Raw genomic sequence first — 18,942 nt, forward strand, 5'->3', positions numbered from 1 at the left:
CTTAATGACTTTATCCTGGGGCAACCGACATAAACCCGACGCGGTATCGATCTCGATACCTAAATAGGACAAAACTGTGGTAGGCCCCTCCGTCTTTTTCGACGCAATGGGTACGCCCATGACGCGAAAAAGAGCCTGCACCGATAAAAGCAGCTCTCCGCAAACAATGCTATCAGCTGGCCTAACTAACAAAAAATCATCTAAGTAATGGGCTATCCCAGTTTCTCCCGAACCCGCTCGAATGCACCATTGCAGGAATGAACTAAAGCATTCGAAAAAGGCACAGGAAATGGAACAACCCATTGACAAACATTTGTCCACGAAATATGAACCCTCGAACTTAAAACCCATGAATCTAAAAGAGTCGGGGTGCAATGGAAGTAACCTGAAGGCTGCCTCTATATCTATTTTTGCCAATAGCGCTCCCCTACCAAACCCCTGCACCATCTGGAGGGCGTCCTCAAAAGACTGGTAAACGACGCTGCAGTCCTTTGGGTCCAAAGCGTCGTTAACCGATCCCCCCTCTGGGTAGGACAGGTGCTGAATCAACTGGAATTTGCCCACCTCCTTCTTGGGAACAACTCCCAAGGGAGCAATGCACAAATCCGCCAGAGGAGGAGATGAAAAAGGGCCGGCCATGCGGCCCAAGTCCACCTCCGCCATTACTTTGGCCCTCACGATATCAGGATAGTCCCTAGCCGATTTAAGGTTCCTTTTTGCCAACGCTGCAACTGACCTAACTATTGGTAAACGAAAACCCTCCCGAAAACCTTGCAACAAAAAGGCTACTTCCGTCCTAAACGGATAGCGGCCCAACCAACGCTCCAACACATCTAACTGTATTGGTGAAAGGGCTCTATTTAGCATTTCGCTGCTCGCCCTGCCCAGCCGCCTGTCCGCCCGTGACAAACAATGGATTTAGCTGTATCCAACGCTTTTTTGGCGTCATGCGTAATGGCAAACATGTCTACGTATTTGCCCTTTCTAATACGCTCCCTCACTTTCGACCTAACTCCTCTTAAAATGGCCGTGTTAGGGCAGTGGACTGCGTCACCTGTCGCGTCCGGAACCGAGCTGCTTGCAGAACTACACGTTCTATTCGGGCTTTTACGCTTCCCTTTCAACTGCTGAACGAAATAGCGCATTAGCTTACGCGGTTTATCAGCTGAACTGGAAGAGTCGGAGGAATCCTCCGAGTGTGACAACTCAATGTGGCTGTGGTGCAATGGTATCTCACCTGCTCCTGAAGTCGACGGGGTAGTTGACACCACGGCGGAAACCGCCTCCTGACTTGCGTTGCCCGTTCGATCCATCACGTTCGGGGTTGACGACGGCTGGGCATCCTCTGTAGGCACAGCGTCACCAGCAATTACGGCCGAGGTAGATGAACCCTGTGGACTTGGGACGACAGCGTTAGACACAATGTTGTGCGCAACCGCGGCCGCTGCAGGGGCTTGGGTTGGGACCACAGCTAACGGGGAAGCCCTCGCCTGCGCGTGTTTTACACAAGGGGGGGTGGGTGGCCTAACCGGAGGGGGGGGGCGCCGGCAGAGGGGGCTGCTGCATTGGTTCCCGCCGTACAACATAGTCCGGCGCCTGGTGTGAAACCGGATGTTGCAATTGGAACCATGAAGGGGCAGAATAAAAATGCTGCCCCGCATAGGGCAGCATCACCTGATGCGTGAACTGACCCGCGGCCTGGGACAGCCGCGGGTCGAAACCTTGCTGCGTAAACGCTGGCGGGATGGTTGGAAGCACCTGCTGCGCTAGGCCCTGAGCAAAATAAGGGGACCACTGCGCCCCCCAATGCCGGGCTGTGCAAAGTCAAATTATGCCGCGCCGGGCCATAAAACGCGACGCTGGGAGCCTGCGGCAATCGCTTGTGGACTAAAGCCTGCGGGGCCGGGTAGTGGGGTCAGCGATCCCGCCCTCCCCACATCCTGACAGCCGGCGGCCATTAACTGTGGGCTCTGCTGTCCCTGCCTATCTAAAATGGCCGCCGCTGTAATGTGGGCGGGGCCAACGACGGGAGCCGCGGCCACCGCGATTACGCTCCCGCCGCCAGCCCCTGGTGTGTTGATAACATGGGGGGAAGGGCCCTCCCGGCGGAACAGCCAACCATGTGGGCCCGGCGGTGAGGGCACAAATCCCCCCATTCCGGCGTTGCCAGCCGGGTCCTGTCGGCCGGCGAGCCCTGCGCACCTAAAATGGCTGCCGCCGCCACCAGGGCGGGGCCAGCGACGGGAGCCGCGGCCGCCGCAGCGACGCTCCCGCCGCCAACCCCTGATGCCTGGGATGGGCTCGGGGAAGGCCCCCCACCGCGGGCCAGCCATGCCTGCAGGCCCGACGGTGAGGGCGCCAAGACACCGCTGCTCTCGTTGATAGCGGGCGCCGCCGGCGCCCGCGATGACACCCGCCCGGGCGCAGTGCGTGTAAGGGTAGGCAGCAGCTAAGGAAAGCTGCCTGGCTGCATCTGCCAGCCGCTGGGGGGGGGCATTGCGGCGCGGGCGCGGCATGGCCATGGCGGATGGGGCACAGGTGTGGGGGTATCAAGAGCTGCAAAGGCCAAGAGCAGGCAGAGGGAGTTGAGGAGCGTGTGGGGGGGGGATACAGAGGAGGGATGAAAGGTAGAGGGGAATACAGGATAGGCAGAATATATAGGATAGCAAAGGAAGGTAGGCAGAATATATAGGATAGCAAAGGAAGGTAAACAAAACAGTGGCAAGAATTACTAATAAATATTAAGACACTGAGGTACTGAGGTACTTATCCAGAGGAGATCACAACTGGAAAAGAGAAAGCTGACTCCTCCCAGCGCCCTAATATTCATAAACAGAGCCCGCCCAAACAGGTCTCTGATAGGCTGACACAACTGATTGACCCACTAACCTAACCTATAACGAAACTGCAACCCCCCAAACCAGTTTTAACCAGTATTAGCACAATAAAAAACAGGGTGCTTATGTCCTCTCATGCTTATTCTAGCATTCGCGTGCTTTTCTGCCGTTAGGAGAGCTGCTTTGGTGGGCTAGAAAACATATTTCTTATGTGCTTGAATGGTAGCAAGAGAGACTGTTCAGAGTGTTCCATATTCTGCCATTAGGAGAGCTGCTTTGGTGGGCTAGAAAACATTTCTTATGTGCTTGAATGGTAGCAAGAGAGACTGTCAGAGTGTTCCATATTCTGTGGCTGAGTTGTCAACATAAACGTTGTTCTAATGCTGTGGTTTTCTATCTCCTAGGTGGATCATGCCAAGGTTCTGCACTACATAGGAGCAGGAGTTGCCTTTCCTACTAGTATGCTCTTCATTTTCTTCCAGTCTATCCTGACATACCGTATGGCCCACACTCAGTGGTACTGCTGGGCTGGACACCTGCGCTGCCTTCTTACTCTGTTTGGTCTGGTCATTTTAGTGCTCAGTATCCTTTTATATGGTGCGGTGTATATGATTATTATAATCTGTACTATTCATATTGGACTATTCAGCATGTCATTTGGGCACCGTAGAAAGTGTAAGTTTGGTATTTTAAAACAATTCTACACGTTTTGTGGGATGTATAATGCTATTGTGGACTCCAGTCTGTAAATGTGTGTTCTCTATTCCTGCTTCTACTCATGATTTCTTTTGGAACTGAAAGGGGGAGATTTATCAAACATTACAAAGAGAAGTGTCTGTTTCTGAAAGCAGCCAAGCAGACTCTCTAGTTTTTTTTATACAATGTACTTGAAAACATGATTTGATAAAGCTCCCCCAAAGGTATCTAAGCAAAGACCCTACAACCATTTGTCCAAAACTAATGTTGGAAAGGACGCTGGGAAGTAGATTCATTCTAGAATTTTTAAATGGCATATGCCAATCAGTGGATCTAACTAACATGGCCTTTAAGTCTTTACTATTTGCTCATTCATTGATCTTTGCTCCATCTTCTTGCTCTTTCCCTGGGATAACGTGCACATTCACTGGAATCTTCCTAGGAATCATTTGGACAATGATTAAACATAACACAAGTGTAACAGAGTAATCTGCACGTAGATGGTTTATTTAGTCCCCTGGAAAGTACTTACTAAATTAACAATTCAGCAACAATAAATATGAAAGGTTTAATCTTTGGGTTTCCATCGTGACCAGGGGGTTGGGACGTTAGGTTACAAAGTTACACCTATTAACTTTTTCTTCAATGGAAGTTTGTGTCAAAAACAGTTTAACAAAATTAAATTAAGTTTTGTCTACTGAATCACTTTATGTTCACCTTAGTCTACCAAATTAAATTCTCAGGTTTCTTGTTACTTAAATGAAACAAAACACATCCTGACAACACTATGTGATGAGGTATTCATTTGTCTTTATATCTACTAATCATTTTCAAAGCCTGTGGAAGATCAATCTTCTCATTTGAAAGGCCTGAAGCCCAGGGGCATACCCATAATGAGTGCAGGGTGTAAGGTGCAAACTGGCCCCTGAGTCAAGGTCTGCCCATGCCACACATCCTGCACCCCAGAACAAGGTCCGATAGGGCTGAGGCGCCATGTTTCTGAAGGTATCAACAGAAATATGGTGTATGCGCAGAAGAGGGTTTGCTATCTTCTGTACATGTGCTGGTGCCATTTTAAAGGGGGAGGGGGCCTACACAAAAATGTGCACACAAGCTCCCCGTCATTGCTTAAAATTGCTTTGCTGGAGCCATAGGACTTGTGACCGAATCTTGTTAAAATACTGGATTCAGTTGATATAAACCATTAGCCCAGTTAGATCCCTAATTGTTATGTTCTATTTATATGATATCCCTAAGGAAACACAACAAAATATTTTACTGCCTGAAGTTGTTTTTAGTGGTGCGTGCGAAGTCTGGTAAATGTCTAATCCACTTCTTGGTAAATCTGCGCGACATCTTTGTTTATAGTACTGATAGGACAGATTTTGCTGGCTCTCCTGTATACATGCTGTGTATTGTGAGCTTGGCAGTGTAAAGCACTTTAAGTATTTGCTGTTCTATATTTTCATTATGAAAAGTTGTTATTCTGGGCCCAAAGCTGCTGAGAGCCAGGTGGTCAACACAAGGCAAAGACAAAACAACACCTACCGTACCAGGCTGTGGTAATCCCCTCTGGTGTTAGCAGCTCAAATCAGAAAGCTCTGGAATTTATCAGATAAGCCTAGGCTACGTTTATGAAGGAAACAGGCGAATAAACAGACTTTGGGTGTGTTCAGGCTTCTGGTATTTCTTATAAGAAATGTTGCAGTTTCATAAACACTTGTTCTCCTTTGTTCATACTGCACACATTAATGGTGGGTACACACTGGGCGATAAAGTGGACAACTGAACGATAACGATATCGTTATCGTTCAGTCGTTCACTTTATCGTCCATTTTTAACCCCAAAACGATGAACGATGACGACGCGCGTTCCCGCGGGTCGTTCGTCATCATCATTCATCGGGCTGACATGCAGGCCAACCAGAAGATCTCGTCAGGTTGCTGCATGTTGGGGAATGGGGGAGAGCCCGGCGCTGAACGATATCGTTAATGATATCGTTCAGCGGCTGTGCTCAATGTCATGAACGACATTGAGCACAGCCTGCCGGGGACACACTACACGATATCGCTCAGGGAGCATATCGTGTAGTGTGTACGCACCATAAGGGGCTGATTCACTCCGTTCGCAATGTGGCATACGCAGGCAGTTCAACTGTGATAGTATGCTCATCCATTGTCATCTCAATGCAAACTCAGCACTACATAAGGATGACCACTTTACCTTACACACATCCGTAATACTTAGCAGAATGGCGAAACCATCGGTACAATGGAGTACCATCGCAGCCTCATGCACACTTGCACAAGCCCTGACCTTGCTCAGAAATTGCTAACAACCACGCACACTATGAGACCTCACACTGTGTAGGCTATCGCAGTGGATAATTTATGTGAAAGCACTGGCACTCCTGCGTTCCCTGGCCACCCCCCCATCACCACCCACAAACAGCACTTCCTGTCAATCACTCTGCAGTGGGTCTGTGCAGCCTCTGAGATAGCTGTCCCGATCACAGTGGCTAGTTTGCGCACGTGTACTGCGATGCTTGCGCAGAACACAACAATCGGCCGATTGCGTGTGTAATCGCAGTTGCGATCGATAATGAATCAGGCTCTAAGTTAACCATTTTGTTGTAATGACACTAGACTCCATTAAATTGGACATGCAGTCAATGGTTACATTGATTAGTTCTGTTCTCTCCTTTTTCTGGGGTTTTAATATGACCTTGGAGCAAAGTGGTCCTCGCTCCCCTGCTCACCTTCTGGTCACATGGTGAATTTCCCTGCATCTGGAACTGGTGTTAGGATAGCTGTTGTCACCTCTGAGCTGCAGTTTGGGTGATTCAGTAGAATTGGAGTACGATGGTTCAAGATAAAATAGGTTTTTAGGATAATGTTAACAAATACTATAATAGGTGTTGTTCAAGATAAATTGGCTTCCTTTTAGGATACTGTTTGCTGTATCTGGCTGTTAGTGTTAAGCTATTAAGATGGCTGGGGCAATTACACACGCTCACACATATAGAAAAAGACACATGTCCTCATTAAAGGAAGTATCTGTGTCTTTTATCAAGGTGGGAAATCTGGAAGCTAGATTTGTTCTGTGGCCTGTCAGTGCAGCAGTCCTGGCTTAGAAGTCCTAGTGACAGTAGTTTGCACTGCAGTCATATCATCCAACAGATTTTTTTTTTTATCCCCAAGATGTTGAAAAGTAAATACCCATGAACTACTTAACGTTGCAATTTATTTAATTACAAAATGTCATTTGGATTTTATTCTGTATTGTTATGACAGGAGAGCTCCACATTGTATTTAGGTAAAAGACATGCAGAGCAACCAAATTACAATTTCTGTAGCGTTTTCTATATCCTGTGCAAGTTGGATCATGAAAACACTCTTGTCTGTCTGGTTGCCAATGGATTAGTACAAATTGTGCACATAAATGTAGTATTATATAATAAGTAGTATTTAGTGTTGACATGAATAACAAAGAAGAGTCCACTTTGAACTTGGAATATTTGCCAAATATGACAGTACTGGAAAACTATGTTAAAATAATATGGAAAAAATGTTATTAACAGGAGTTTATGTACTTTGGCTTGCGTGTGAGTGTATAGAAATCCATGTTATTTTCCAATAATAAGCCAGTGAATGTTGTTGGGATAGTAACACTGTAGTTAGTAAATTGAATGCAAAGTGTATGATTAGTTTGATACTTTTTTAAATGTCACTATGTGAAAGCTAATCCAGGAAAATATGAATATAGCCTATAAGGGGCTCCAGTAGTGTGACAATTTGTTTGCCATAACTATATTAGTCTAGTGTGTGCATGTTATTGCAATACCCTCTATGGAGAATGTAGCAGGACACTGATTTTAAAGTAATCACCTGTTTCAGGTTTCCGGTAGCGACTATGGTCAGGGGGTAGCGACTATGGTCTGTTGGTCTGAGTCTGTCGTCTGCAACCACACTAACAGGCTTGGCAGCGCAAGCCAGCTGGTTGTCATGTGCTGCCAGACTGAACAGTGATCCTGTAAAAAGAATGATGGTGGTGTGAATGTTTGGCGCTCCTTACCTGAGCTGAGCTGTAAGAATGAATTACAGGATCCCGGCATGTGGCTTCTTAAATAAAAAAGCAAAATGATCGAACCTGTGCATTTGGTTTGGAGGTATTTTGTCATTTCAGTTTGTTGATATACTGTGCTGCCTTGTATGACCCAGCTCCTTCCAGTCATGCAGAAACATTTCAAACTAGAGGCCCAGATTTATCAGCTAGTGATATTCTTGTTATTACTTGTTACTAATCTTACACAGTGCTCCAACCAAACTGCTCCTAACTGTCATGTGTTTGAAAAATGGCAGGAGCTGATTGGTTGGAGCACCATTTAAGATTGGTAATGAGTGATAACAGGAAAATGACTCGTTAGATCTGGGCCTAATTAAGGAGAAACTTGTTCCGCTTCTTCCATTCTATCTTCAGCTCCACCACACAGCCTGAAAGCCTACCTGATCACTAAATGCTGACACTCTGCCCAGTACAGCACCTCACTATGGGCATATGTATCAAGTCTTGGAGAGAGATAAAGTGAGAAATTGATCAAAGCTTGGCAAGAGATTAAGTGGTCTGTGTACTAAGTCTTGTAGCAAGACAAAGTTGACGGACATAAAGTACCAACCAATCAGCTTCTAACTTATTTTTCAAACACAGGGGCAGATGCACTTATCATTCTTCTATAGCTCATCCTGCTTTGCCTCTTATCAAGGTGAAGCAGGAAGCAATAATGCATCTTTGCCACCAGAGTGGGGGAGAGAAACCCCCCCCCCCTCCAGTGATCCATGCAGGACCCACAGTGCATGCTGCTGATGTGTGAAAAATGATAAGCCCCAAAAGTATTGTTTTTTTTATAAAATAATTTAATGACATCTGAACTATTGTATGGCGATGATGAAATCGTTAGATGTTTGCAGATAACAGAGAGAATTTATTTTTCTCTACTTTATCTGCTCTCGTACATACCAAGGTTTGTGGCGCTGGTAATCGCGCATTTGGCACTTACAACCTCTTCTCCCCAACAGTTTCTAAAATGACAGTTAGAAGCTGATTGGTTAGTACTTTCTCTCTCCAAGCTTTAATAAATCTCCCAGAGATCCAACCAGTCAGCATGTAGCTGTAATTTTTCTAGCAGTTTGTAAAATGACAGAAGCTAATTGTTTTAGTACTGTACTTTATCCCTCTCCACTTTATCTCTCTTCAAGGCTTGATACATCCCTCCCTATAGATCTATAAATCTGGTTGATGGGATGGCACTTTTTCTGTGGCAGGCATTAGACATTGCAACAGACCCATGGAAACACTAAACTTTTATACTAGTGTTCCTATGTATGCCTTGCTCTGTTTCTTGTTGGATGAGCAGCGATTATTAAGATAACTTTTACCCATGTCTACACATTTTGCCATCGAGTACTGAAGCCATTTGAAAACTTCAATCTACTGTATTTGTTTGGCTACATCACTTCAGCTAGAAATCTATTTTTAGGTTTTTCTGTTTTTTTATTTTTGTAATTTCTTTTTCTTTGGTACCATTTTGGGTCCATCTTTCATAAAATAATTTTTTCTCTTTACTGTCTTGCGCTTACCTCCCCTTTCAACAATTTGAATGCTGCAGGGAAGGAGTCAGGTGCCCGCTGGTGGTAAAATCTCAGCGGGCGTCCGGCTTGGAGCCCCCCTGCTGCGCCTGACTGGAGGACCCTGGCGGCGGGTGCAGCGGCGCACCCGGTGCATGTGCACCTCCAGCCCCCCCTAATTGCGGCCCTGCAATGGAGGCCCCAAAACTAGTTGAGAGAACAATGGTGAAGTCTTAAATCATGTGTAGAGAAATTCGTAAAGCTAGGGATGTATGGAGAAGGCCGTTGAAGCTTATAGCATAGCAGGTTCACATCATATTGACGTTTTGGTCCCAAGTTTGGACCTTTGTCAAGATGCATAACTGAGTGCTGCAAGCCCATTTAAATACCCTGAGAGCACCTGAAAACACCACCCACTCTAATTACTGAACCCGCCCCTAAGTTAAAAAATATCATGTCTAACTTAAACAATATGGCCCAAAGATCCCAATAACGACTTGTAACCTAACAGATTAACAACATATCCTTCCTTGTATAATATAGCATAGAAACACTAATACATGCATAGACTTAATACAATCAATAAGGAAAAACAGCTACCTTTGTCAGTATGTCAGCTGCGTGCGCTCCACCCAGGTATCACTTCCTGCCCATGGAACGCACGCTCGACTATAGTGTTGCCATAGCAACCACGCATGTACTGGTTTCTCAGTGAGTCACCTGACTCACGCGGCTATTACATTGGCGCTGTTGTCAGCGTGTGAGTAGTCTGACAATCTGCGCTCCACCAGGAGGTAACTTCCTGCCGGTGAGACGCAATGTCAGCCTCACTGTCTCCATGACAACCACCAATGAAATATCGCAATTAAATGAATAATGGTACTGAAATACAACCAGTGAATGGATTAGATGTTATCAATGAAACCTCATGACGACTACCTACTACAAAATACCCCTAATTATTTAAATCTTAAATGATCCAATGGCACAGATGTAATAAACACCTGTATCAATAATAAGCTAAAAAAATATATATCAATTATAAGCTATATAGAAAACATGACTGCAAAAAACAGACAAAATATATGAAAAATAAAAAATTATTTCCATTTCACCACTCCAATAACATATCTCCCAACATGATCCTCTCCAGGAGGGACACTATTCTCTGGTCCTGGACTTCCCTGGTAAGTTATGATTGGTGGTGGCTCCAGAGGCCGGGCTGCAGTACAGTCCAAAATTCAAATAGTTGAGTCACACCAACTGCCAGTGAGTCCCAGCCAGTGATGTTTGGCAGCATGTGAAATGACAGTTGGTGTGACTCCCCTATTTGAATTTTGAACTGCACTGCAGCCCCGCCTCTTACCAGGGATGTCCAGGACCAGAGCATTGTGTCCCTCCTGGAGAGGGTCATGTTGGGAGGTATGCAATAATACATTAATCCTTCACCTCTATAGTAATCCATCACTGCTATAGTAAGTCATTACCTTACCTCACCTGTGTACTATCACATTCTACTCCTTCACCTCTGTAGTATGACCTTTCCCTCCCTCGTCCATGTGGTAACACATTTGACAGTCAGGACATCGAATTGCATGTGTGTATGTGTGGGTGGGTGTGTGTGTGTGTGTATACTGCGTTTGGGAACCTCTGGTCTATGGCTATTATATGTGCTGGGAGTTATGCACAGACAGATACATCAAGTGATCCTCCTGTGCAACAGGGACATATACCATTTCTGAAGTGGGAGACCTTTCTACATGCCATATATATATATATATATATATATATATATATGTGTGCGCACAGTAAAACAACATATCTACTACACTATAAGGCGCTCGTTCTCACCTTTTGTATTTCATAAATTACCGGAACCGTACAACAACGATCTATCTGGAGAACTTTGAGCAGTCACTGTGAGGACAGAAGCATAGTGAATACTAAGGATTATACCATAAGTGAAGTTCTACACACACAATCCATTTGAGAACCAGCGCTGTCTTCAGTACATTTGTTTACTAATATATACACACACACACAATATATATTATCTTGGTTCCCTTTGATATAGAGAGAAGGGAATGGAAAGTTAGGGCGCTGGGGATGGGAGTATTCCCAGATTGTCATTTTAAAATGTGGGCTGATGAAGCTAAAAGTAGGCAGTGGTGGATTTCTCACTATGCATGTGAGGTACGTTCCTTTCTGCGCCACTTGCTGGGGGGGCTGCATAGAAGACTCCCCTGCATGAGAGCCTGATGAGGCCAGTGGACTGAAAATTGTGGTGGGGAAGATGAGGTCGGGGCTGCTTTGTTGGTTTGGAGGCATTGGGGACCAGTCCCTCTATGAAAGGGGCATACGGGCAGTAACGTGATGGGAGGCGACCAGTAATGTTGTCCCTAGGTGGCCTGACCCCTAAATCTGCCCCTGACTATAGGGCTTATGATTGAAGAAGAACATGGTAGTGGTGAATTTGGAAAGGCATACCAGGGTCCTGAGGTGTCATAGATGCAACTTTGCAACTTTGGGGCCTGTTTATTAAACCTTTCTGCCCCATAGATAATGTAGCAACAGCACATTAAAAAACAGGAGATAATGCAGATATCTCCCATAGTTGGCACACAAATTGCAGCATTCCACCATCACCTTACAGGTTATGGGGACGTTGCAGTAGTGCAATTTTACAAGCTTTCCAGAGCTAGTCTTTGTAAGGTTAATGCCATGTTAAGATGGCATTACTCCACTCACCTCTATGGAGCAGTCCAGCCGGAGAAGGATATTGCAATCCCTTCGTGATGGGCTCTATCTGAACCTGATGACCATGGCAACTACTTTGCTCTTTACTTGCACAATTGGATCCAAACCTGGAAGTAAAGTGATTATGGAGCCTGTGTACCCACAATGTCACCATTTATAGTATCTCCGAAAAAAATGGCCCTTATTGCCGCGTTAAGGAACGTTAATTTTCCGGTTGCTCAGATTTTCTACATAAATAGGCCCCTTTGTATAATATACTTTATTTCTTTACATGTGTACGTAGAATTTCATTACACATTGTCCCTAATTGTTTAAGAATGCTGAGAGTTATAGGGGTTGCATAGTTCTGAAAGCCATCTTGCACATCATGCATTCCGTATCTCTTGACTTTGTAATGAAAGCATGACGTTTTGGATACTTAAGTGTTATGACATAAAGAGGTTGATATCCCACATCTATCCTTTTTGTTAGCTGTAGAACTTATAATGTCAGATAAATGATTATAAGCACTTAGGGGACACCAGGGAGCTGTACTTGCAGGCTGAAACAGTGAACTCTGCAGACAGCGAGTCCTGTTATCGTCATTATAGCAGCACCAGTAGACACATAAGTATTCCACATAGGTCTAGAGATTTGGCCTGCAATGAAATGGGTTGATACAGATAATTTCAGCAAATCTATTACAGTTTTACACTTGAATGTGCATTGTCATATGTACATCAAGGCAAGATAGAACAGCGCTTACTAAATGGTGTCCGCACTCAGCAAAATTCTGTATAGTTTGTAAACTACAAGCATATCTCCTAACTGCCTTCAGTGGAACAGTCCAGATACGTGGGCTCTGTCCCTTTTTCCCCAATCAGGGCTGCATTGTTCTGATCAGCAGAACAGTTGGGGGAAGTCTTATACGCTGCTGCTCTGCTATGGCTATTCTGACATTCAAAGAGAAGACAAGTAGGCTGGGGGCAATCCAGAACCACTGGTCACGTCCCTCACGACACATACCCCTTTTCGGGCCTCATGGTGCACTTTGTAGGTTTAGATACCAATTCATCTGGACAACATGATAGATATGGTCTAAAAGTATAGGTTCTAATTGTATACAGGTTTTCTTTGCACAGACACTGCATAACAAAGCAGCAGAACAAAAACGGGTCACAAATAAATAAATCTAACTTCAAAACTATAAACAAACTGAAGACCTTTGCACACAATGGGGCTGATGCCAGGTTTGGATTCATTTGCATCTAAAATGCATACATTGAGGGGCTGTTCCGGAGGTGAAAGTAAAATAGGCATACGTTACTCAAAGGTAAAGTGCACAGAAAAATAGCATATTACACAGCGCTGTATGCATATCAGTATGTCTATGTATCTGCGGCATATGAGTCTATTTCATCACTAGTATTCATCTTGAGTGTGCACTTGCACCTGCCCTGCACTAGGTGCAAAACATGCCTCTTTACACTTGTATGTGCTGGTGTGTATGCCCAGCCCAACTTCCCTCTCACACTCTGCTCCCATGAGCCCTCTCCTAGGTGTAGATACATTTGGAAACGTTTGACACTATTGAATATATGGTTATAAAACACGAGAATGCGGGTGTACTCATACATGATTCACTACACATGCGTACATTCATTACTGTATTAGCCTCTAAATGCCTTTAAGTCGTAATTACATATATAGCTTGGCGATATGTGCGGCTCAGCATAGTATGTTAAATGCATCTTAGTTCTTGAAGGATATGACACACTTTTAAACATGTCAACAATATTTATATGCTAAGTGTAATACCTACATAGCTCACCCACATCGGGTTGGGTATAGGTGACGGTGGTTGGGATGCCGATGCCGGCATTGTGACCGCCGGCATCCTGACAGCCAGGACTGTGAATTAATCCCCATCCCCACCAAAGATTAATCACCAGCACATCAAGCTTGTGCTCGTACAGGCAATTATGGATGGACCAAACCCTGCCTGCTATAAACTGCTGTGGTGTTTTGGTGTACTGGACCAATGCAGGCCTGTAATCCCATCAGGAAGAAATACAGTTAAATAAAAACACAAGGGATGTATCAAGCCTTGGAGAGAGTAGAGAAGATGCCTAAAGCAACCAATCAGCTTCTAACTGTCCTTTATCTAGCACAGTATTTGAAATGGTAGTTAGAAGCAGATTGATTGCTATGGGCAACTTTTCCACTTTATCTCTCGCCAACAAGTCTTGATACAGCTCCCATACGGTGAGGTGACCTTCTATAAAAAAAAAGCCCCATTCATAACCTCTTTCTCCAATTTACTACATGCCTATATCTACGTTTGACGCATTTTATTACTACAGGTGACAGCGCTTTCCAGCTGTAGTCACTGACTAAGGTGATGGTTACTTATAATGCACACAATCCTATATGGCGTCATGTGCCTTGGCCATGTATTTCAGATGGCAGTGTTTGCAGGGAGCATAAGCTTGCACGACTAGTCAGTAGGAGGCATTGAGCTGAGCTGGGGCTTTCCATGCTGTGTGCAGTAAGCACATCAACATTCTAAGTTTGGTGGAGATTTTGTGCCTGATTAAGAGAATCACGGAACAATAAAGCCACTGCGTCTTTGAATGCAGCGGCTGTGCTAAAATATTGCAAAAGCCTCAGAAGGCGTCTTAAGTAAAAATACGCCCATTGCCGTCTTCTAAGATCTGCTGCAGTTAATCGGAAGACACAGCCATCGGACATCAGAGTATCCCTATGGTGACTCAGGATGTACAGCAAATATGCACTGCCAGGTCCAGGGAAGCTGCGTCCAAGGACGCAGCCACTGGCTTTGGCAAGCCCAGGATATGGGGCCGACACACCAGCAGCATGTCAACCATGCTGCAGCTTTTGGGGTACTGCCACCATCGCAGGCCCTGATGTGCACATGCGCAGTGCGGCTCCTGGGCATGTGCAGATGAAATTACATCTGAGATTAATGTAAATATTGCTTTTACATAAACCTCTATATCGGGGCCTTTGCCCCAAGAAAGAAGTAAGCATCTAAAATAAAGAAAAGAAATCTTTAAGCTTCTAAGTACCCTATGATATATATATAGTTATCTTGTCATCACGCGATGAAACGGAAACACTCTCCAGACTTGATTAGCAGTTGTAATATTAAACAGTTTTATTAGGCATACCAAATTAATTTGCCGACGTTTCGGTTCTTGTTGAACCTTTATCATGGCATCAGTATTCTTAACATCAGTATTGTTAACTAAATTGTGAGTAGATACAATAACGTCAGCTTATGGTCTATCTTGTCCTCTTATATGGACTCGATACAAATAATTACATCAACAATTAACACACATTTATAATTTTTCTGGACTTCTGTATGTGCCAAATTTGTGGTACATATTAGTGGAGGATACATATTAGCTGTGTGACTGGTGTATATATGAGGTTCATATAAGTGATAGCGTCTGCTATTTATTCACTTAAATTAGCTATATCAGTCATGTGAATGTAATTTCAATATAGTAGGTATTTTAACTCTTTACTCACATACATCAGTATAAGTGGTGTGCTTTCTAGGTGGCTTCCTCAATATAGTTAGATTAGACATTTTAGTCTAATGCCATTTACCTGAATGGCTGATGTGTACATATATGCTGTAACCACATAGAGGGAAAATCATGCTTTCTGTTCATGTAAACTATAAGATATGTGCTCAGCCACATAGTGAGTATTGGTAGCAGTATAATAACAGCTGTTAGCTCCTACCGCTGGTAGAGTCTACTTCTGTCAAGTCTTACCTGCTTCCTGTTCATCTGCGCTAGGCAGGAAGCAGGTAAGACTTGACAGAAGTAGACTCTACCAGCGGTAGGAGCTAACAGCTGTTATTATACTGCTACCAATACTCACTATGTGGCTGAGCACATATCTTATAGTGTACATGAACAGAAAGCATGATTTTCCCTCTATGTGGTTACAGCATATATGTACACATCAGCCAGTCAGGTAAATGGCATTAGACTAAAATGTCTAATCTAACTATATTGAGGAAGCCACCTAGAAAGCACACCACTTATACTGATGTATGTGAGTAAAGAGTTAAAATACCTACTATATTGAAATTACATTCACATGACTGATATAGCTAATTTAAGTGAATAAATAGCAGACGCTATCACTTATATGAACCTCATATATACACCAGTTACACAGCTAATATGTATCCTCCACTAATATGTACCACAAATTTGGCACATACAGAAGTCCAGAAAAATGATCAATATGTGTTAATTGTTGTTGTAATTATTTGTATTGAGTCCATATAAGAGGACCAGATAGACCATAAGCTGACGTTATTGTATCTACTCACAATTTAGTTAACAATACTGATAAGAATACTGATGCCATGATAAAGGTTCAACAAGAACCGAAACGTCGGCAAATTAATTTGGTATGCCTAATAAAACTGATTAATAGAGTGTTTCCGTTTCATCGCGTGATGACAACATAAGTAACATGGGAAGCTGAAAAGGCCACCCTGGAAAGCACCCCAGCAATAAATATACAACTGATTGCGAGTGCCAGACTACTATATATATATATATATATATATATATATATATATATATATATATATAATATAATATAAATGTGTTTTTCATCCACAGCACTTAAATTTTTTGTTTCTGTAAACTGATCAAATCCCGGTCATTTGTTTTTGTCATTCTGTTTGTACAACATAAGGGTCAAAAGCAAGTTATTACTGTAAGGACTCATTCAATCCTAGACACTTTTTTGCACTTTTCACATATTTAATTATTTATATATGCATAAAAGGGGCATTAAATATAAGACACAGAAGAGTCAATGGTGACGTTCCCACCATTATGTTCTAAAAGTTTAACACCATGTTTAAAATTGTAGAACACAGTACACTCTATTTCTCGTAAGGCATAGTATCGTACACTAGATTATAGCTGTAGAAGTGCATGACATGGAAAACACATCACAGAATTACACATTAGTTTTCCTTATTTATTAAGTATGGCCTGTAGCAAAAAATAAATAAAATAAAAAATCTGTATTAAACATAAAAGGACTAGTTAGTGAGGTGATAAATGCTTGTTGAAGCTATTTTAAAACCTGAATATCAATTATACGCATTATTCCTGTAATGAGAAGACATGCAATAGAATATGGAAGAGGTTCCCAAACTCCACCATTATTAAAGCCCAGGTTTTAAGGATATCCATGCTTGAGTCCAGATGGGTAAATCAAATTGGCTGAGGTACTAATTAAGTCACCTGTGCTCAAGCATGGATATCCTTAAAACATGGACTGCAAAGAAGGAATTTGGGAACCTCTGGATTCTGGTCATGTTACGGTGGTGCGTGATTCTCCTTTAAGCTGGGCATCCACTACACAATTTTCTGTCAGATATCTGTCCAATTTGGCTGGTTGGAATGAAAAACTTGTAATTTATGGGAGCAAATGACAGTCGATCATATGGTTTTAAACATTGCAAAAAGGACAAAAAAAATTGTTCAAATTGGTTCAATTTCTCTGTTTTAACCAATTTGTCTGTACAACCACTGTTGGCTATTGTTGGACGATTGTCATTTGCTCCCATACATTACCAGGTTTTCATTCCAACCAGACAGATTGGACAGATATCTGACAGAAAATTGTATAGTGGATGCCCATCTTAACAGTGCCAATATAGTAAAATCTTCATTGTGTTCAGTGTAAGAGGAAGAAACATTGCAAATAAAAAGCTTGTGGTAAAAGGGAATAGATTTGAGGATTTTCTTTTTTTAATCCACTAAAAGAATGTACAACTAAACTAGCCAATTGCTTCTAATCTGCCTTCAATTTGTGGCTATAATCCTTGTTTCCCTCCATTTTTAATGAAACTAAACTAAACTGTTTAATGTGCTCTTTGGATTTACTCTATTATACAATGTAATTGCTATGTTTCCTTTCTCCACAGCGGAAACCTTGATAATAACAAAAAGATTACTGCACTTGGACCTAGCTAATCAGATTTGTGATTACAGTGATTTCTCTGGTATTTTATACAATGCCCAGAGAAATATTAAATGGAGGTTTTTATTGTTGTGTTTTTGGCAGAGAGTGTGTTGCTCTCTATCTTTACCTTCATTGTTAATTCTTAATGTAAAATTAGTTTGTACATAGAAGACTGACTGATCATGGAAGTGTAGTAGTGAAGTAGGCTGTTTTTGTTCTACATTTTTTTTTTTATAATATTTTTTAAAACAATTATTTGACTTAATGGTTTTGCGAGCATCTAACAGGATGTAGTCAGAATACTGGCTCTGGAATCCCGACATTAAGTGTTAGACTTGGGTTTAGGGTTAGGCACTAGGAGGGTTAGGGTTAGGCTTCAGGAGGGCACGGTTAGGGTTAGACTGCCAAAGGGGATGGTTAAGGATAGGCTGCTGGAGAGGTAGGTTAGGGTAAGGGTTACAGTACTCGCCAACATGCGTCAGGATCCTGTACCCAACCCCTAACAACAATTCCAGGTGGGGCTGACTACTTTTGGCCTGGAGTTGGGATATAAATATAAGGGGATAATACTCTCTGAGTGACTATATCTCACTAAAGAAGATTTAACTGCATTGTATCTGATAGACATTTAACTTAATGAAATGTAATGTTTTACACAATCTCCATTTAAAAATGGATGTGTCTGAGATTTTGGTGACGATTGCAGCAGAGAACATTATAGAAATGTGATTTATTTCATAAGTAAAAATATACAAATGACATAGGATTGACAAATGTGAGCAAATAGTAAATGCTTGTTCCAACCATATAAATATGTGCATTAATATGTTATTAGAGCATGCATGTCCGTCATTCAGCCAAGTAAAACATGGTAGTACGTGGCAATCGTTTGACACAATAATTGTGCTTCACGTGTAAGATGGAAACCGACATGCACTGAAAAAACAATGTTACTGAAGTGCACAAAAGCAACAATAATAAAACAAATAATCGGCAAAGTGCAAAAAGTGACC

General features: G+C 42.9%; 1 protein-coding gene across 1 annotated transcript in view; it reads left to right on the forward strand.

The window, feature by feature from the left end:
• Positions 1–18,942, forward strand: part of LOC148541929 (transmembrane protein 150A-like) — a 178,576-nt gene that overhangs the window by 149,969 nt on the left and 9,665 nt on the right. Inside the window, exon 6 of the mRNA XM_088473540.1 lies at positions 3,242–3,419. Within this exon, the coding sequence (XP_088329666.1) occupies positions 3,242–3,419 (178 nt within the window). The remainder of the gene's footprint in view (positions 1–3,241; positions 3,420–18,942) is intronic.

Source organism: Taudactylus pleione, unplaced genomic scaffold (genome assembly GCF_031769625.1).
Source record: "Taudactylus pleione unplaced genomic scaffold, aTauple2 ptg000016l, whole genome shotgun sequence".
NCBI lineage: Eukaryota > Metazoa > Chordata > Amphibia > Anura > Myobatrachidae > Taudactylus > Taudactylus pleione.